Genomic DNA, 19511 nt, shown 5'->3' with positions numbered 1-19511 from the left:
GGTTATGATGTGTAATAGGGCTGCTTCTCTCTGTACACATTGATGAATCTCTTGCTTACTGTCTGCAGGTTATGATGTGTAATGGGGCTGCTTCTCTCTGTACACATTGATGAATCTCTCCCTTGCTGTCTGCAGGTTATGCTGTGTAATAGGGCTGCTTCTCTCTGTACACATTGAGGAATCTCTCCCTTGCTGTCTGCAGGTTATGATGTGTAATAGGGCAGCTTCTATCTGTACACATTGAGGAATCTCTCCCTTGCTGTTTACAGGTTATGATGTGTAATAGGGCAGCTTCTATCTGTACACATTGATGAATCTCTCCCTTGCTGTCTGCAGGTTATGATGTGTAATAGGGCTGCTTCTCTCTGTACACATTGATGAATCTCTTGCTTGCTGTCTGCAGGTTATGATGTGTAATAGGGCTGCTTCTCTCTGTACACATTGAGGAATCTCTCCCTTGCTGTCTGCAGGTTATGCTGTGTAATAGGGCTGCTTCTATCTGTACACATTGATTAATGTCTTGCTTGCTGCCTGCAGGTTATGATGTGTAATAGGGCTGCTTCTATCTGTACACATTGAGGAATCTCTCCCTTGCTGTGTCTGCAGGTTATGATGTGTAATAGGGCTGCTTCTCTCTGTACACATTGAGGAATCTCTCGCTTGCTGTCTGCAGGTTATGATGTGTAATAGGGCTGCTTCTATCTGTACACATTGATGAGTCTCTCCCTTGCTGTCTGCAGGTTATGATGTGTAATAGGGCAGCTTCTATCTGTACACATTGAGGAATCTCTCGCTTGCTGTCTGCAGGTTATGATGTGTAATAGGGCTGCTTCTATCTGTACACATTGATGAATCTCTCCCTTGCTGTCTGCAGGTTATGATGTGTAATAGGGCTGCTTCTCTCTGTACACATTGAGGAATCTCTCCCTTGCTGTCTGCAGGTTATGATGTGTAATAGGGCTGCTTCTCTCTGTACACATTGATGAATCTCTCCCTTGCTGTCTGCAGGTTATGATGTGTAATAGGGCTGCTTCTATCTGTACACATTGATGAATCTCTCCCTTGCTGTCTGCAGGTTATGATGTGTAATAGGGCTGCTTCTATCTGTACACATTGAGGAATCTCTCCCTTGCTGCCTGCAGGTTATGATGTGTAATAGGGCTGCTTCTATCTGTACACATTGAGGAATCTCTCCCTTGCTGTGTCTGCAGGTTATGATGTGTAATAGGGCTGCTTCTCTCTGTACACATTGAGGAATCTCTCGCTTGCTGTCTGCAGGTTATGATGTGTAATAGGGCTGCTTCTATCTGTACACATTGATGAGTCTCTCCCTTGCTGTCTGCAGGTTATGATGTGTAATAGGGCAGCTTCTATCTGTACACATTGAGGAATCTCTCGCTTGCTGTCTGCAGGTTATGATGTGTAATAGGGCTGCTTCTATCTGTACACATTGATGAATCTCTCCCTTGCTGTCTGCAGGTTATGATGTGTAATAGGGCTGCTTCTCTCTGTACACATTGAGGAATCTCTCCCTTGCTGTCTGCAGGTTATGATGTGTAATAGGGCTGCTTCTCTCTGTACACATTGATGAATCTCTCCCTTGCTGTCTGCAGGTTATGATGTGTAATAGGGCTGCTTCTATCTGTACACATTGATGAATCTCTCCCTTGCTGTCTGCAGGTTATGATGTGTAATAGGGCTGCTTCTATCTGTACACATTGAGGAATCTCTCCCTTGCTGTCTGCAGGTTATGATGTGTAATAGGGCTGCTTCTCTCTGTACACATTGAGGAATCTCTCCCTTGCTGTCTGCAGGTTATGATGTGTAATAGGGCTGCTTCTATCTGTACACATTGATGAATCCCTCCCTTGCTGCCTGCAGGTTATGATGTGTAATAGGCAGCTTCTATCTGTACACATTGATGAATCTCTCCCTTGCTGTCTGCAGGTTATGATGTGTAATAGGGCTGCTTCTATATGTACACATTGATGAATCTCTTGCTTGCTGTCTGCAGGTTATGATGTGTAATGGGGCTGCTTCTCTCTGTACACATTGATGAATCTCTCCCTTGCTGCCTGCAGGTTATGATGTGTAATAGGCAGCTTCTATCTGTACACATTGAGGAATCTCTCCCTTGCTGTTTACAGGTTATGATGTGTAATAGGGCAGCTTCTATCTGTACACATTGATGAATCTCTCCCTTGCTGTCTGCTGGTTATGATGTGTAATAGGGCTGCTTCTCTCTGTACACATTGATGAATCTCTTGCTTACTGTCTGCAGGTTATGATGTGTAATGGGGCTGCTTCTCTCTGTACACATTGATGAATCTCTCCCTTGCTGTCTGCAGGTTATGCTGTGTAATAGGGCTGCTTCTCTCTGTACACATTGAGGAATCTCTCCCTTGCTGTCTGCAGGTTATGATGTGTAATAGGGCAGCTTCTATCTGTACACATTGAGGAATCTCTCCCTTGCTGTTTACAGGTTATGATGTGTAATAGGGCAGCTTCTATCTGTACACATTGATGAATCTCTCCCTTGCTGTCTGCAGGTTATGATGTGTAATAGGGCTGCTTCTATCTGTACACATTGATTAATGTCTTGCTTGCTGCCTGCAGGTTATGATGTGTAATAGGGCTGCTTCTCTCTGTACACATTGAGGAATCTCTCCCTTGCTGTCTGCAGGTTATGATGTGTAATAGAGCAGCTTCTATATGTACACATTGATGAATCTCTTGCTTGCCGTCTGCAGGTTATGATGTGTAATAGGGCTGCTTCTCTCTGTACACATTGAGGAATCTCTCCCTTGCTGTCTGCAGGTTATGATGTGTAATAGGGCTGCTTCTATCTGTACACATTGATGAATCTCTCCCTTGCTGTCTGCAGGTTATGATGTGTAATAGGGCTGCTTCTATCTGTACACATTGATGAATCTCTCCCTTGCTGTCTGCAGGTTATGATGTGTAATAGGGCTGCTTCTCTCTGTACACATTGATGAATCTCTTGCTTGCTGTCTGCAGGTTATGATGTGTAATAGGGCTGCTTCTCTCTGTACACATTGATGAATCTCTCCCTTGCTGTCTGCAGGTTATGATGTGTAATAGGGCTGCTTCTATCTGTACACATTGATGAATCTCTCCCTTGCTGTCTGCAGGTTATGATGTGTAATAGGGCTGCTTCTATCTGTACACATTGATGAATCTCTTGCTTGCTGTCTGTACACATTGATGAATCTCTTGCTTGCCGTCTGCAGGTTATGATGTGTAATAGGGCTGCTTCTCTCTGTACACATTGAGGAATCTCTCCCTTGCTGTCTGCAGGTTATGATGTGTAATAGGGCTGCTTCTATCTGTACACATTGATGAATCTCTCCCTTGCTGTCTGCAGGTTATGATGTGTAATAGGGCTGCTTCTATCTGTACACATTGATGAATCTCTCCCTTGCTGTCTGCAGGTTATGATGTGTAATAGGGCTGCTTCTCTCTGTACACATTGATGAATCTCTTGCTTGCTGTCTGCAGGTTATGATGTGTAATAGGGCTGCTTCTCTCTGTACACATTGATGAATCTCTCCCTTGCTGTCTGCAGGTTATGATGTGTAATAGGGCTGCTTCTATCTGTACACATTGATGAATCTCTCCCTTGCTGTCTGCAGGTTATGATGTGTAATAGGGCTGCTTCTATCTGTACACATTGATGAATCTCTTGCTTGCTGTCTGTACACATTGATGAATCTCTTGCTTGCTGTCTGCAGGTACATCCGGCTCTATGGAAGGAAGTTCAGTAAAGAAGACCATGTGCTTTTCGTGAAGCTGGTCTATGAGTTGGTGACGATTCCCAGGCTGGAGATCAGTATGATGCAAGGCTTCGCTCGCCTTCTCATCAACCTCTTAAAGTAAGTGAGGATGGCAACAAATCCACATGAGTGTAAAGTCTACACACAAAGTAACTGCTTGCGTAAGAATAGGGGAGCCTCCGGATCCGGGATAGATATATACCATATATTCCGGCGTATTAGACGACCCCCCCAACTTTTCCAGTTAAAATATAGAGTTTGGGATATACTCGCTGTATAAGACCACCCGTCTTCCAACGCACACCAAATAGGAAAAAAAAAATCATATACTGGTGCTGTACTGTATGTGGTACCAATAACAGTAGATAGGCGATTGACTGGTTGGATTGGTCAACTCTCCTTGTCTACCTGTTTATCAGAGCGGTATGGAAGAAAAGATTGCGATGTGCCCATAAAACACGCCTCTTTCACCCATCTGGCCCCGCCCTTGTATCCTATTTACCTGCCTCTCAGATCTCACACATGTGCGCCTGCGCCGCTTCACTACAGTCCTCAGCAGCGAGATCTGAGAGGCGGTAACAGGATAGGATCTCACACATGTGCACCTGCACCGCTTCACTACAGTCCTCAGCAGCGAGATCTGAGAGGCGGTAACAGGATAGGATCTCACACATGTGCGCCTGCGCCGCTTCACTACAGTCCTCAGCAGCGAGATCTGAGAGGCGGTAACAGGATAGGATCTCACACATGTGCGCCTGCGCCGCTTCACTACAGTCCTCAGCAGGGAGATCTGAGAGGCGGTAACAGGATAGGATCTCACACATGTGCGCCTGCGCCGCTTCACTACAGTCCTCAGCAGCGAGATCTGAGAGGCGGTAGCAGGATAGGATCTCACACATGTGCGCCTGCACCACTTCACTACAGTCCTCAGCAGGGAGATCTGAGAGGCGGTAGCAGGATAAGATCTCACACATGTGCGCCTGCGCCGCTTCACTACAGTCCTCAGCAGCGAGATCTGAGAGGCGGTAACAGGACAGGATCTCACACGTGCGCCTGCACCGCTTCACTACAGTCCTCAGCAGTGAGATCTGAGAGGCGGTAACAGGATAGGATCTCACACATGTGCGCCTGCACCACTTCACTACAGTCCTCAGCAGCGAGATCTGAGAGGCGGTAGCAGGATAGGATCTCACACATGTGCGCCTGCACCGCATCACTACAGTCCTCAGCAGCGAGATCTGAGAGGCGGTAACAGGACAGGGCGTGTCACCCGGCATCAATGACAGCCGGCGTATAGGACAACCCCTGACTTTACAGATGATTTTCAAGGGTTAAAAAGTAGTCTTATACGCCAGAATATACAGTATTTATTTAGCAAAGCTTTAGATTGATGCGTATTGACAACATTATTAATATTATTAAGTATTTATATCGCAGCGCTGCACAGAATCTGCCCTTCTCAGGTACCCGGCATTAGCCTGATGGTTTGTGTTTTTTCCCTTCACAATCGCAGGAAGAAGGAGCTGCTTTCGCGAGAGGACTTGCAGTTGCCGTGGAGACCATTGTACGAGATGTTGGAGAGGATATTGTACTCCAAAACTGAACACCTTGGTCTTAATTGGTTTCCCAAGTAAGTGACTGCAGCGGCCCTGAATGTCCTGTTACCGTGACATCATAACTCCATGCTGTGCCGTTACTGGCTGACAATGTGACTGATAATTGGTGGGCAGTGACTTATCTCGGCAGGGTCTCCCGGTAATTGGTAACCATGACATTTCAGAGCCTAAATTCAGTGTCAGTGGGAGTCGCCTATGAAAGGGATTTTTGTGGAAAAAATGTCTGTTGCCCGTCACAACCAGCCGCCCCCATCACATGATGTCAGGAACGGAGCGAGCGGTGGGAAGTCTAAGCGGCGGATCTCGTTTACGTCATCGTTTATTATATGCTGATAGAATCAGAATCAGAATCACGTTTATTTCGCCAAGTACAACGGGGGTTGTACCCGGAATTATTTTTGGCACAGACAGGGTCGGAGATGGTACAAACACGTGCATGCAGTCCAACATATACAGTCAGGTACAGTAGTACAAGTAGCATATACATATATACACAGCACTTATATATACAGCACACTAGCTATACTGACGGACGCGTGGGGAAGTCTGGAGAGCTGTGTGAGGGGAGCAGCCGGTGGCCATCTGCCGGTGGCGCTCGCTCAGCTCCGCAGCAGCTCCAGACGCCCCGCCGTGAGTCCTGGAGAAAAAGTGGACAGCGAAAGGAGCGAAAGAGAGAAAAGTGGATAGCGAAATAGAGAAAAGAGAAGGAATAGCTAAAAAGACTGAGGAGGAAAGAGAGAAGAGAAGGAGCCAGGGCAAGAGGAGAGAGGCAGAGGCAGAGTCCCCCCCGGGCTGCAGGATAAAAAAGAGGCACCCCAGGGACTGACAAAGCAGTCCGAAACAGAGTCTGTCCCCATGGAAAAGTCGCCAGGTGCCTGGAGCAGGCACATCGCTGGTCCTTCCGGCTGAGTGGTGGGCGATACGAGCTTCGGCAGTGGAGGATGACTCTGATGAAGGCTGGGGGCTGCGTCTGGAAAGGACCCCCCTACCACGTGGGAGACCCGGAAGGTAAGGCCTCCTGCACACAAGGGGTGGCGGTGGCTCGAACAGCTGATCAGCTGTCGGCCCTCAGGCGGTTTGTGCGGCCAGGCGCACCGCTGGGGGCCTGCACGGAGGCCTGCATGACATTTGTCCCCTGAGTGTGCGGAGTATGGTGGCCTCTCCCTAGGAGCCAAACCTGGTCGTCGGGCCTCAAATGCTGCGTGGGGGTCGGTGGCTCCGGCGCGGATGGTGTCCTGATGGTCCTGGGGCAGCGGCGGCAGATCAGCGGAGCTCCGTGCAGCTAAGTTCCATGCTGCACGTGGGCTCCCGAACAGCTGATCCTGCCTGCAGAGCGGATGGTGTCCTGATGGTTCGGGGGCAGCGGCGGCAGGTCAGCGGAGCTCCGTGCAGCTAGGATCCCTGCTGCACGTGGGCTCCTAAACAGCTGATCCCGCCTGCAGAGCGGATGGTGTCCCGATGGTCCGGGGGCAGCGGCGGCAGGTCAGCGGAGCTCCGTGCAGCTAAGATCCATGCTGCACGTGGGCTCCTAAACAGCTGATCCTGCCTGCAGAGCGGATGATGTCCTGATGGTCCGGGGGCAGCGGCGGCAGGTCAGCGGAGCTCCGTGCAGCTAGGATCCATGCTGCATGTTGCATGTGGGCTCCCGAATAGCTGATCCTGCCTGCAGAGCGGATGGTGTCCCGATGGTCCGGGGGCAGCGGCGGCAGGTCAGCGGAGTTCCGTGCAGCTAGGTTCCATGCTGCACGTGGGCTCCCAAACAGCTGATCCCCTCCAAGCAGCTCACCGCTTCCTTGCCTTCCACCCGCGGTCCGTGGCTGTTTGCGGGGCCAGACTGGATTCCACCGATGCCCTCCGCCTCTTACCCCAGCACAAGACGAGGCAAGAGGTGAGTGGAGGGAGGGACCTCCTCAAAAGGAAGAAAAAGGCCGGAGCCCTGTGGCCGAGGCGTCCGAGTCCGGCGCCATCTAGATCTCATAGGACCACAGCAGAATAAGTCCACAAGGAGTGCTGGGTTTCCAGGAAATCTTCCAATCTTCTTACTGTTCTCAGATTAGGAACTGAAGCAAGGAATGATTGGAAAGCATTGTATACACCAGGGGTCCCCAAACGTTTTGGGTCGAGGGCCGGTTCAACATACTTCAGACTTCTGGGGGGCCGGAGTATACATAAAATGATGTAGAAGTCTTTGCGGGCCAGACAGTAAAGCATACCCAGGTGACAACCGGTAGTGGACAGCAGTGTCACCTGATGCGGAATTTGATTGGAAACCAGCGAATTACTGCTTTTTGGCTTCCATGTGGATGGGTGGTGCCAGCACTGCTATTCTATACAGGGACCACCAATATATAAAGATGTAGCCAACCACATCTATAAGTAATACATTTTGTGTGTGTGTGTGGGGGGGGGGGTAATAAAGCTTCAGGGGGCCACATTCGGCCCACGGGCCTTTGAGGATCACTGGTATACACAAATGTGGAGCTCCTAGCCAGTGTGACATGCCCTCTTGAGATGAAGTTAGCAGCAGGTGGGGGTCTTGGCCAATGTAGTCATAAGTAAATGGACGCATGCTATGATGAGTGCGGAGTCTCATGCATCAGCCTCATCAGGTGATAGATTTGTAAGCTTATGATTTGCTGCTCTCACTTCCTGCCTTAGCACAAGATGGTCACCAGCAAATAGCATTTGCCACTTGATCTGACTGATCACTTGCTCCTTCCATGAGTTCTGATAAACATGGAAGCCTAAGTGTCCCTAGCCACAGCTCCGCTCCAAGCCATGTGTGTGTGTGTTGGTCGTTAGAACAACTATGTTTTATAATGCAGACATGTCGTGCGGTTTGTCGTTTCACTTGTGCGCACAGTATTTGAGTGAGTTGGTTGGTGTGTGTATCTGTACTTGTGCTGCAGTTGGTCATGTTGTGCGGTTTGCCGTTTCGCTTGCGCATAGTATTTGAGTGAGTTGGTTGGCGTGTGTATATGTACTTGTCCTGCAGTTGGTCATGTCGTGCGGTTTGCCGTTTCGCTTGCGCACAGTATTTGAGTGAGTTGTTTGGCGTGTGTATATGTACTTGTCCTGCAGTTGGTCATGTCGTGCAGTTTGCCGGTTCGCTTGCGCACAGTATTTGAGTGAGTTGGTTGGCGTGTGTATATGTACTTGTCCTGCAGTTGGACACGTTGTGCGGTTTGCTGTTTCGCTTGCGCACAGTATTTGAGTGAGTTGGTTGGCGTGTGTATATGTACTTGTGCTGCAGTTGGTCATGTCGTGCGGTTTGCCGTTTCGCTTGCGCACAGTATTTGAGTGAGTTGTTTGGCGTGTGTATCTGTACTTGTACTGCAGTTGGACACATTGTGCAGTTTGCCGTTTCGCTTGCGCATAGTATTTGAGTGAGTTGTTTGGCGTGTGTATATGTACTTGTCCTGCAGTTGGTCATGTCGTGCAGTTTGCCGGTTCGCTTGCGCACAGTATTTGAGTGAGTTGGTTGGCGTGTGTATATGTACTTGTCCTGCAGTTGGTCATGTCGTGCAGTTTGCAGGTTCGCTTGCGCATAGTATTTGAGTGAGTTGGTTGGCGTGTGTATCTGTACTTGTCCTGCAGTTGGTCATGTCGTGCAGTTTGCTGTTTCGCTTGCGCATAGTATTTGAGTGAGTTGTTTGGCGTGTGTATATGTACTTGTCCTGCAGTTGGTCATGTTGTGCGGTTTGCTGTTTCGCTTGTGCACAGTATTTGAGTGAGTTGGTTGGCGTGTGTATATGTACTTGTCCTGCAGTTGGTCATGTCGTGCAGTTTGCCGGTTCGCTTGCGCACAGTATTTGAGTGAGTTGGTTGGCGTGTGTATATGTACTTGTCCTGCAGTTGGTCATGTCGTGCAGTTTGCCGGTTCGCTTGCGCACAGTATTTGAGTGAGTTGTTTGGCGTGTGTATCTGTACTTGTCCTGCAGTTGGTCATGTTGTGCGGTTTGCTGTTTCGCTTGCGCACAGTATTTGAGTGAGTTGTTTGGCGTGTGTATATGTACTTGTCCTGCAGTTGGACACATTGTGCGGTATGCTGTTTCGCTTGCGCACAGTATTTGAGTGAGTTGGTTGGCGTGTGTATCTGTACTTGTGCTGCAGTTGGTCATGTTGTGCGGTTTGCTGTTTCGCTTGCGCACAGTATTTGAGTGAGTTGTTTGGCGTGTGTATATGTACTTGTCCTGCAGTTGGACACGTTGTGCAGTTTGCTGTTTCGCTTGTGCACAGTATTTGAGTGAGTTGTTTGGCGTGTGTATCTGTACTTGTCCTGCAGTTGGTCATGTTGTGCGGTATGCTGTTTCGCTTGCGCATAGTATTTGAGTGAGTTGGTTGGTGTGTGTATCTGTATTTGTCCTGCAGTTGGACACATTGTGCAGTATGCTGTTTCGCTTGCGCATAGTATTTGAGTGAGTTGTTTGGCGTGTGTATCTGTACTTGTGCTGCAGTTGGTCATGTTGTGCGGTTTGCTGTTTCGCTTGCGCACAGTATTTGAGTGAGTTGGTTGGCGTGTGTATATGTACTTGTCCTGCAGTTGGACACGTTGTGCAGTTTGCTGTTTCGCTTGCGCATAGTATTTGAGTGAGTTGGTTGGCGTGTGTATATATACTTGTCCTGCAGTTGGTCATGTCGTGCAGTATGCTGTTTCGCTTGCGCACAGTATTTGAGTGAGTTGGCTGGAGTGTGTATATGTACTTGTCCTGCAGTTGGACGTGTTGTGCAGTTTGCTGTTTCGCTTGCGCATAGTATTTGAGTGAGTTGTTTGGCGTGTGTATCTGTACTTGTGCTGCAGTTGGTCATGCTGTTTCGCTTGCGCACAGTATTTGAGTGAGTTGGTTGGCGTGTGTATATGTACTTGTCCTGCAGTTGGACACGTTGTGCAGTTTGCTGTTTCGCTTGCGCATAGTATTTGAGTGAGTTGGTTGGCGTGTGTATATATACTTGTCCTGCAGTTGGACACGTTGTGCAGTTTGCTGTTTCGCTTGTGCACAGTATTTGAGTGAGTTGTTTGGCGTGTGTATCTGTACTTGTGCTGCAGTTGGTCATGCTGTTTCGCTTGCGCACAGTATTTGAGTGAGTTGGTTGGTGTGTGTATCTGTACTTGTCCTGCAGTTGGACACGTTGTGCAGTTTGCTGTTTCGCTTGCGCACAGTATTTGAGTGAGTTGTTTGGCGTGTGTATCTGTACTTGTACTGCAGTTGGACACATTGTGCAGTTTGCTGTTTCGCTTGCGCACAGTATTTGAGTGAGTTGTTTGGCGTGTGTATCTGTACTTGTCCTGCAGTTGGTCATGCTGTTTCGCTTGCGCACAGTATTTGAGTGAGTTGGTTGGTGTGTGTATCTGTACTTGTCCTGCAGTTGGACACATTGTGCGGTATGCTGTTTCGCTTGCGCACAGTATTTGAGTGAGTTGTTTGGCGTGTGTATCTGTACTTGTGCTGCAGTTGGTCATGTTGTGCGGTTTGCTGTTTCGCTTGCGCACAGTATTTGAGTGAGTTGTTTGGCGTGTGTATCTGTACTTGTGCTGCAGTTGGTCATGTTGTGCGGTTTGCTGTTTCGCTTGCGCACAGTATTTGAGTGAGTTGGTTGGCGTGTGTATATGTACTTGTCCTGCAGTTGGACACGTTGTGCGGTTTGCTGTTTCGCTTGCGCACAGTATTTGAGTGAGTTGATTGGCGTGTGTATATGTACTTGTCCTGCAGTTGGTCATGTTGTGCAGTTTGCTGTTTCGCTTGCGCATAGTATTTGAGTGAGTTGGTTGGCGTGTGTATATGTACTTGTCCTGCAGTTGGTCATGTTGTGCAGTTTGCTGTTTCGCTTGCGCATAGTATTTGAGTGAGTTGGTTGGCGTGTGTATATGTACTTGTGCTGCAGTTGGTCATGTTGTGCAGTTTGCTGTTTCGCTTGCGCATAGTATTTGAGTGAGTTGGTTGGCGTGTGTATATGTACTTGTCCTGCAGTTGGTCATGTTGTGCAGTTTGCTGTTTCGCTTGCGCATAGTATTTGAGTGAGTTGTTTGGCGTGTGTATATGTACTTGTCCTGCAGTTGGACACATCGTGCCGTTTGCTGTTTCGCTTGCGCACAGTATTTGAGTGAGTTGGTTGGCGTGTCTATATGTACTTGTCCTGCAGTTGGACACGTTGTGCGGTTTGCCGTTTCGCTTGCGCACAGTATTTGAGTGAGTTGGTTGGTGTGTGTATATGTACTTGTCCTGCAGTTGGTCATGTTGTGCAGTTTGCTGTTTCGCTTGCGCATAGTATTTGAGTGAGTTGGTTGGCGTGTGTATATGTACTTGTCCTGCAGTTGGTCATGTTGTGCGGTTTGCTGTTTCGCTTGCGCACAGTATTTGAGTGAGTTGATTGGCGTGTGTATATGTACTTGTCCTGCAGTTGGACGTGTTGTGCCTTTGGTTGTGCATTATGTTGGATGTGTGTATGTGCCTTTAGGCCTCTTTCACAGTAGGGCGGTGCATTTTGATGCAACGTTAAATTACAACACAAATTACAACACAGTGTCTCCAAAAAGTTGCAACGCAACTTAATGCCCCATTACGGTCGCATACAGTAGAGCATACAGGCAATGAGAAGTATGCCTTCCTGACTTACAGGCATTACTGAGCATGTGCAAACAGTGTAACGCAGCTAATAACGTGTATAACGCACAGCATGCAGCACTTTCACTTATCGTGCAGCATTAGTCGCCAAGCGCAATGTGTGCACTGTGAATGTGGCATTGATTTTTCATTGCAATACGTTATTCTGCGTTGCATGTTGTTTTAACATATGACTTTAACATCACACTGTGAAAGAGGCCCCGTTACTGTTGAAGGTTCCAGCACTGTGATGCTGTGCCACGATTGCTGCTGTAGCTTCTGGTTCTAGCCACCGGTCCACTAATGTTGTATTTATAGTAAGAGATACTTCCGCTGTGTCTTGAAGTGTAACAGCTGCGAGACCTGCAGCTGTCAGCAAGGGGGGGGAAGATTGATGTCTGAAGATGTTGGAGACTTATCTGCACTGGCACAGAATGGAAAGTCCAGTACATATATTTCTCCTGTGCAGTTCTCAGGGGACAGTTATTGTAGGTGTTTATGGCCCTGTCATTTGACAAGTGTGCTCTGGGATTTTGTGTTGTCCTTGAGACAAGTGCTCATGTAATGCTGGGTACACACAATGCGTCGATTTTCTGTCTGATCATTTTCCAATTTGATTTTCAGATCGATTTCCGATTCAATTCTGTTACCTTTTCTTATCTATTTCCATTCACTTCTTTGACAAATCGATCAGAAAAACAATCAAAAATCAGATCGTAAATGTCGGAAATTATCTATTGAACCATCTATCTAACACAAAATTGTATGGTGTGTACCTAGCATTAGGAAAGAGATTCACACCAGGGTTTGCTGTTCTCTGGGTGAGGAGTAACCTTGTGGGAAATAAAAGGCTGACTATCTCAGCCTGGAATCGGCCCTTTCTCTGGGAAGTGTGTGGTCTGTGTGCGAAGCTGGTCAAGGTAATTCTGAATTGTACTGCAAAAGACTGATTTTTATTTTGGTTCTGATTTGGGGTCAGTTAGTGGACTTCTTCCAGGAGTTTCTTCTTTAGGTTGTATTCAGTAGTCTAGTGACAAGCTCATACTTCATAAAGGGTAGTTTTTACATTTTCTGATGGTCCCCTTAAAATCCCCGAACTTGCCTGGACTATATTGTATATTTTCTGGCAGATAAGAATGGCATATTTATCATATTACGACCTTGCTATTTTTATTGACTGTTTATTGGATGAGATGTTGGAAAGTGAGCTGACTTGTGTAATAGCTGTTGCCTCACATTGTTCCCAGACTGGCTCTGACGTTATTCGGTGGTGATAGTTCTGTTTATGGGATCCTCTTTCAGATGTTGGTGTAATGTAACTGAAGGCTGTACAGTCATGCAGCACGTGTTGGGTCTGTTTGACAATAACCACATACATTCAGATCACATTGCCTCAAAGGTCATATGAGACCTCCAATAAACAAGGTGGGAGTAGAGGCTGGGGAGTCATAGTGTGGTGACAGTTATGAAATGAGACCTCCAATAAACAAGGTGGGAGTAGAGGCTGGGGAGTCAGTGTAGTGACAGTTATGACTGCTCTTCCTGGGTTCATCCATTCTACAGACTTGCGGGGGAAAGCAACCCTCATGTCAGATAACTGAAGCCACAAAATAGAAGGCAGATACTCCCCTATAAGGAGGGAAGACTCTGGATCTCATAGAGGTGGTCCAGCCTTCCGTATGTGTCGTCCTTCCAGCACTGTCCCAGTTCAAACATGCCGCCTCCAGGAGCAGTCAGAAGACTTGGGAAGCTCTCATGTCCCTGAAGGCTTCTGAAGACTGCCGGCTCCGCACTGTGGGTAAGCATTCGCTCATGGACAGTATGGAGCCGTCTGTCTTCTGAAGCACTTGTGTCCCTGAATGCTTCCGGCTCCGTCCTGCAGGTAAACGTTCCCGCATGGAGAGTACGGAGCATCTGAAGCACTTGTGGACTCGGAAAGGCTTGGGAAGCTGTCATGTCCCTGAATGCTTCTGAAGACAATAATGTCAAACACCAGATCTGCTGAATGCTTGTTCAGGGGCTATGGCTAAAAGCATTAGAGGCAGAGGATCAGCAAGACAGCCAGGCAATGTGCATTGTTAAAAAGTAAAGATGTCAGCCTAGTATCCCTCTTGCTTCAGTTGCCCTTTAAACAAGTCCTCACATTTCTGGTGTTCAGAAACACAGCTATCCAGTTTCCCCTCTCAGCAATCCGTAACTGGCCACTGTTCTATTTCTGCTACCTATTGACTCAGATTCTATGCTGGATTTGGCCCTCTCCTCCTGTGTCATAGTTTGTACTGTTTATTTGCAGGTTGCTCAGAGAGAGGCAGAGGAAGGGGTGATTGTGGCGATGTTTACTCTGCAGGCGCCGGGTGTTCCCCATGTACTCTGCAGGCGCTGGGTGTTCCTCGATGTACTCTGCAGGCGCCGGGTGTTCCCCGATGTACTCTGCAGGTGCTGTTGCTCCCCGATGTACTCTGCAGGCGCTGGGTGCTCCCCATGTACTCTGCAGGCGCTGGGTGTTCCCCGATGTACTCTGCAGGCGCCGGGTGTTCCCCGATGTACTCTGCAGGCGCCGGGTGTTCCCCGATGTACTCTGCAGGTGCTGGGTGTTCCCCGATGTACTCTGCAGGCGCCGGGTGTTCCCCGATGTACTCTGCAGGCGCCGGGTGTTCCCCGATGTACTCTGCAGGCGCCGGGTGTTCCCCGATGTACTCTGCAGGCGCCGGGTGTTCCCCGATGTACTCTGCAGGCGCCGGGTGTTCCCCGATGTACTCTGCAGGCGCCGGGTGTTCCCCGATGTACTCTGCAGGTGCTGGGTGTTCCCCCATGTACTCTGCAGGCGCTGGGTGCTCCCCATGTACTCTGCAGGCGCTGGGTGCTCCCCATGTACTCTGCAGGGGCTGGGTGTTCCCCAGTGCCTGCAGACTATCAGATGGGAGTAGCTGGTAGCCTTGTTATTTATCAGATGGGAGTAGCTGGTACTCTGGATTTTTATCGGATGGGAGTAGCTGGTAGTCTGGTTATTTATCAGATAGGAGTAGTAGTCCCGTTATTTATCGGATGGGAGTAGCTGGTAGTCTGGTTATTTATCGGATAGGAGTAGTAGTCCAGTTATTTATTGGATGAGAGTAGCTGGTAGTCCCGTTATTTATCGGATGGGAGTAGCTGGTAGTCCCGTTATTTATCAGATGGGAGTAGCTGGTAGTCCCGTTATTTATCAGATGGGAGTAGCTGGTAGTCCCGCTATTTATCGGATGGGAGTAGTAGTCCTGTTATTTATCGGATGGGAGTAGTAGTCCTGTTATTTATCGGATGGGAGTAGCTGGTAGTCCCGTTATTTATCGGATGGGAGTAGCTGGTAGTCCCATTATTTATCGGATGGTAGTAGTTGGTAGTCCCGTTATTTATCGGATGGGAGTAGCTGGTAGTCCCGTTATTTATCGGATGGGAGTAGCTGGTAGTCCCGTTATTTATCGGATGGGAGTAGCTGGTAGTCCCGTTATTTATCGGATGGGAGTAGCTGGTAGTCCCGTTATTTATCGGATGGGAGTAGCTGGTAGTCCCGTTATTTAACGGATGGGAGTAGCTGGTAGTCCCGTTATTTATCGGATGGGAGTAGCTGGTAGTCCCGTTATTTATCGGATGGGAGTAGCTGGTAGTCCCGTTATTTATCAGATGGGAGTAGCTGGTAGTCTGAATATTTATCAGATGGGAGTAGCTGGTAGTCCCGTTATTTATCAGATGGGAGTAGCTGGTAGTCTGAATATTTATCAGATGGGAGTAGCTGGTAGTCCCGCTATTTATCGGATGGGAGTAGTAGTCCTGTTATTTATCGGATGGGAGTAGTAGTCCTGTTATTTATCGGATGGGAGTAGCCGGTAGTCCTGTTATTTATCGGATGGGAGTAGCTGGTAGTCCCGTTATTTATCGGATGGGAGTAGCTGGTAGTCCCATTATTTATCGGATGGTAGTAGTTGGTAGTCCCGTTATTTATCGGATGGGAGTAGCTGGTAGTCCCGTTATTTATCGGATGGGAGTAGCTGGTAGTCCCGTTATTTATCGGATGGGAGTAGCTGGTAGTCCCGTTATTTATCGGATGGGAGTAGCTGGTAGTCCCGTTATTTATCGGATGGGAGTAGCTGGTAGTCCCGTTATTTATCGGATGGGAGTAGCTGGTAGTCCCGTTATTTATCGGATGGGAGTAGCTGGTAGTCCCGTTATTTAACGGATGGGAGTAGCTGGTAGTCCCGTTATTTATCGGATGGGAGTAGCTGGTAGTCCCGTTATTTATCAGATGGGAGTAGCTGGTAGTCCGGTTATTTATCAGATGGGAGTAGCTGGTAGTCCGGTTATTTATCAGATGGGAGTAGTTGGTAGTCCCGTTATTTATCAGATGGGAGTAGCTGGTAGTCCGGTTATTTATCAGATGGGAGTAGCTTGTAGTCCCATTATTTATCAGATGGGAGTAGCTGGTAGTCCGGTTATTTATCAGATGGGAGTAGCTGGTAGTCCGGTTATTTATCAGATGGGAGTAGCTGGTAGTCCCATTATTTATCAGATGGGAGTAGCTGGTAGTCCGGTTATTTATCAGATGGGAGTAGCTGGTAGTCTGAATATTTATCAGATGGGAGTAGTTGGTAGTCCCATTATTTATCAGATGGGAGTAGCTGGTAGTCCGGTTATTTATCAGATGGGAGTAGCTGGTAGTCTGAATATTTATCAGATGGGAGTAGCTGGTAGTCTGAATATTTATCAGATGGGAGTAGCTGGTAGTCCCGTTATTTATCGGATGGGAGTAGCTGGTAGTCTGAATATTTATCAGATGGGAGTAGCTGGTAGTCCCGTTATTTTTCAGATGGGAGTAGCTGGTAGTCCGGTTATTTATCAGATAGGAGTAGCTGGTAGTCCGGTTATTTATCAGATGGGAGTAGCTGGTAGTCCGGTTATTTATCAGATGGGAGTAGCTGGTAGTCCCGCTATTTATCGGATGGGAGTAGTAGTCCTGTTATTTATCGGATGGGAGTAGTAGTCCTGTTATTTATCGGATGGGAGTAGCTGGTAGTCCCGTTATTTATCGGATGGGAGTAGCTGGTAGTCCCATTATTTATCGGATGGTAGTAGTTGGTAGTCCCGTTATTTATCGGATGGGAGTAGCTGGTAGTCCCGTTATTTATCGGATGGGAGTAGCTGGTAGTCCCGTTATTTATCGGATGGGAGTAGCTGGTAGTCCCGTTATTTATCGGATGGGAGTAGCTGGTAGTCCCGTTATTTATCGGATGGGAGTAGCTGGTAGTCCCGTTATTTAACGGATGGGAGTAGCTGGTAGTCCCGTTATTTATCGGATGGGAGTAGCTGGTAGTCCCGTTATTTATCGGATGGGAGTAGCTGGTAGTCCCGTTATTTATCAGATGGGAGTAGCTGGTAGTCTGAATATTTATCAGATGGGAGTAGCTGGTAGTCCCGTTATTTATCAGATGGGAGTAGCTGGTAGTCTGAATATTTATCAGATGGGAGTAGCTGGTAGTCCCGCTATTTATCGGATGGGAGTAGTAGTCCTGTTATTTATCGGATGGGAGTAGTAGTCCTGTTATTTATCGGATGGGAGTAGCCGGTAGTCCTGTTATTTATCGGATGGGAGTAGCTGGTAGTCCCGTTATTTATCGGATGGGAGTAGCTGGTAGTCCCATTATTTATCGGATGGTAGTAGTTGGTAGTCCCGTTATTTATCGGATGGGAGTAGCTGGTAGTCCCGTTATTTATCGGATGGGAGTAGCTGGTAGTCCCGTTATTTATCGGATGGGAGTAGCTGGTAGTCCCGTTATTTATCGGATGGGAGTAGCTGGTAGTCCCGTTATTTATCGGATGGGAGTAGCTGGTAGTCCCGTTATTTATCGGATGGGAGTAGCTGGTAGTCCCGTTATTTATCGGATGGGAGTAGCTGGTAGTCCCGTTATTTAACGGATGGGAGTAGCTGGTAGTCCCGTTATTTATCGGATGGGAGTAGCTGGTAGTCCGGTTATTTATCAGATGGGAGTAGCTGGTAGTCCGGTTATTTATCAGATGGGAGTAGCTGGTAGTCCGGTTATTTATCAGATGGGAGTAGTTGGTAGTCCCGTTATTTATCAGATGGGAGTAGCTGGTAGTCCGGTTATTTATCAGATGGGAGTAGCTTGTAGTCCCATTATTTATCAGATGGGAGTAGCTGGTAGTCCGGTTATTTATCAGATGGGAGTAGCTGGTAGTCCGGTTATTTATCAGATGGGAGTAGCTGGTAGTCCCATTATTTATCAGATGGGAGTAGCTGGTAGTCCGGTTATTTATCAGATGGGAGTAGCTGGTAGTCTGAATATTTATCAGATGGGAGTAGTTGGTAGTCCCATTATTTATCAGATGGGAGTAGCTGGTAGTCCGGTTATTTATCAGATGGGAGTAGCTGGTAGTCTGAATATTTATCAGATGGGAGTAGCTGGTAGTCTGAATATTTATCAGATGGGAGTAGCTGGTAGTCCCGTTATTTATCGGATGGGAGTAGCTGGTAGTCTGAATATTTATCAGATGGGAGTAGCTGGTAGTCCCGTTATTTTTCAGATGGGAGTAGCTGGTAGTCCGGTTATTTATCAGATAGGAGTAGCTGGTAGTCCGGTTATTTATCAGATGGGAGTAGCTGGTAGTCCGGTTATTTATCAGATAGGAGTAGCTGGTAGTCCCGTTATTTATCAGATGGGAGTAGCTGGTAGTCCGGTTATTTATCAGATAGGAGTAGCTGGTAGTCCGGTTATTTATCAGATGGGAGTAGTAGTCCCGTTATTTATTGGATGGGAGTAGCTGGTAGTCTGGTTATTTATCAGATAGGAGTAGTAGTCCCGTTATTTATCGGATGGGAGTAGCTGGTAGTCTGGTTATTTATCAGATAGGAGTAGTAGTCCCGTTATTTATTGGATGAGAGCAGCTGGTAGGAATCTGTCATGTTTTGCCTTTTCATAACTTTGCTTTTTGTCTCCATTTCCATATTCAGTTCAGTTCGGCAAGGCGTGTCCTCCACTAAAAGCCTTGTGCTTAATGTTTTACGTAGGTGGTAAGGACACATTTTTACAACCTATTTGTGTTGGTGTTGCTGCTACTGGCTGGCTGGTATTTGTGCATGTTTCATTTAATTAAAGCCCTCTTCACAGCTGATTTCTTGATGGCAGCATCTTGTGAGCAGAATGTTTTGGCATGTCATAGAGCACTGCAGATACACGCTTTGATCTAGCCATGTCTAATTCTCATTAACATGTATGTTACACTACAGCACTGTCATCAGAAAGATTCACTATCTAATGCCTTAAAGCAGTGCTTCCCAACCTTAGTCGTGACACATCACGGCAAACACTCAGCTAGGAGTAGGTGCCCTCAGGATAGGTAGCAAGGTGTAGGTGCCGTCAGGATAGGTAGCGAGGTGTAGGTGCCGTCAGGATAGGTAGCGAGGTGTAGGTGCCGTCAGGATAGGTAGCGAGGTGTAGGTGCCGTCAGGA

At 47.7% G+C, this 19511-nt stretch overlaps 1 protein-coding gene across 2 annotated transcripts in view; it reads left to right on the top strand.

Annotated features, from left to right (window-relative positions):
• Nucleotides 1-19511, top strand: part of PSME4 (proteasome activator subunit 4) — a 338013-nt gene that overhangs the window by 26455 nt on the left and 292047 nt on the right. For both annotated transcript variants that reach the window (XM_068233125.1, XM_068233124.1), the window contains exons 2-3: nt 3753-3893; nt 5308-5424. In XM_068233125.1, the coding sequence (XP_068089226.1) occupies nt 3753-3893; nt 5308-5424 (258 nt within the window). The remainder of the gene's footprint in view (nt 1-3752; nt 3894-5307; nt 5425-19511) is intronic.

Source organism: Hyperolius riggenbachi, chromosome 4 (genome assembly GCF_040937935.1).
Source record: "Hyperolius riggenbachi isolate aHypRig1 chromosome 4, aHypRig1.pri, whole genome shotgun sequence".
Lineage (NCBI taxonomy): Eukaryota > Metazoa > Chordata > Amphibia > Anura > Hyperoliidae > Hyperolius > Hyperolius riggenbachi.
Note: the sequence above shows the minus strand (reverse complement) of the source record. Positions and strands in the feature narration are given on the sequence as shown.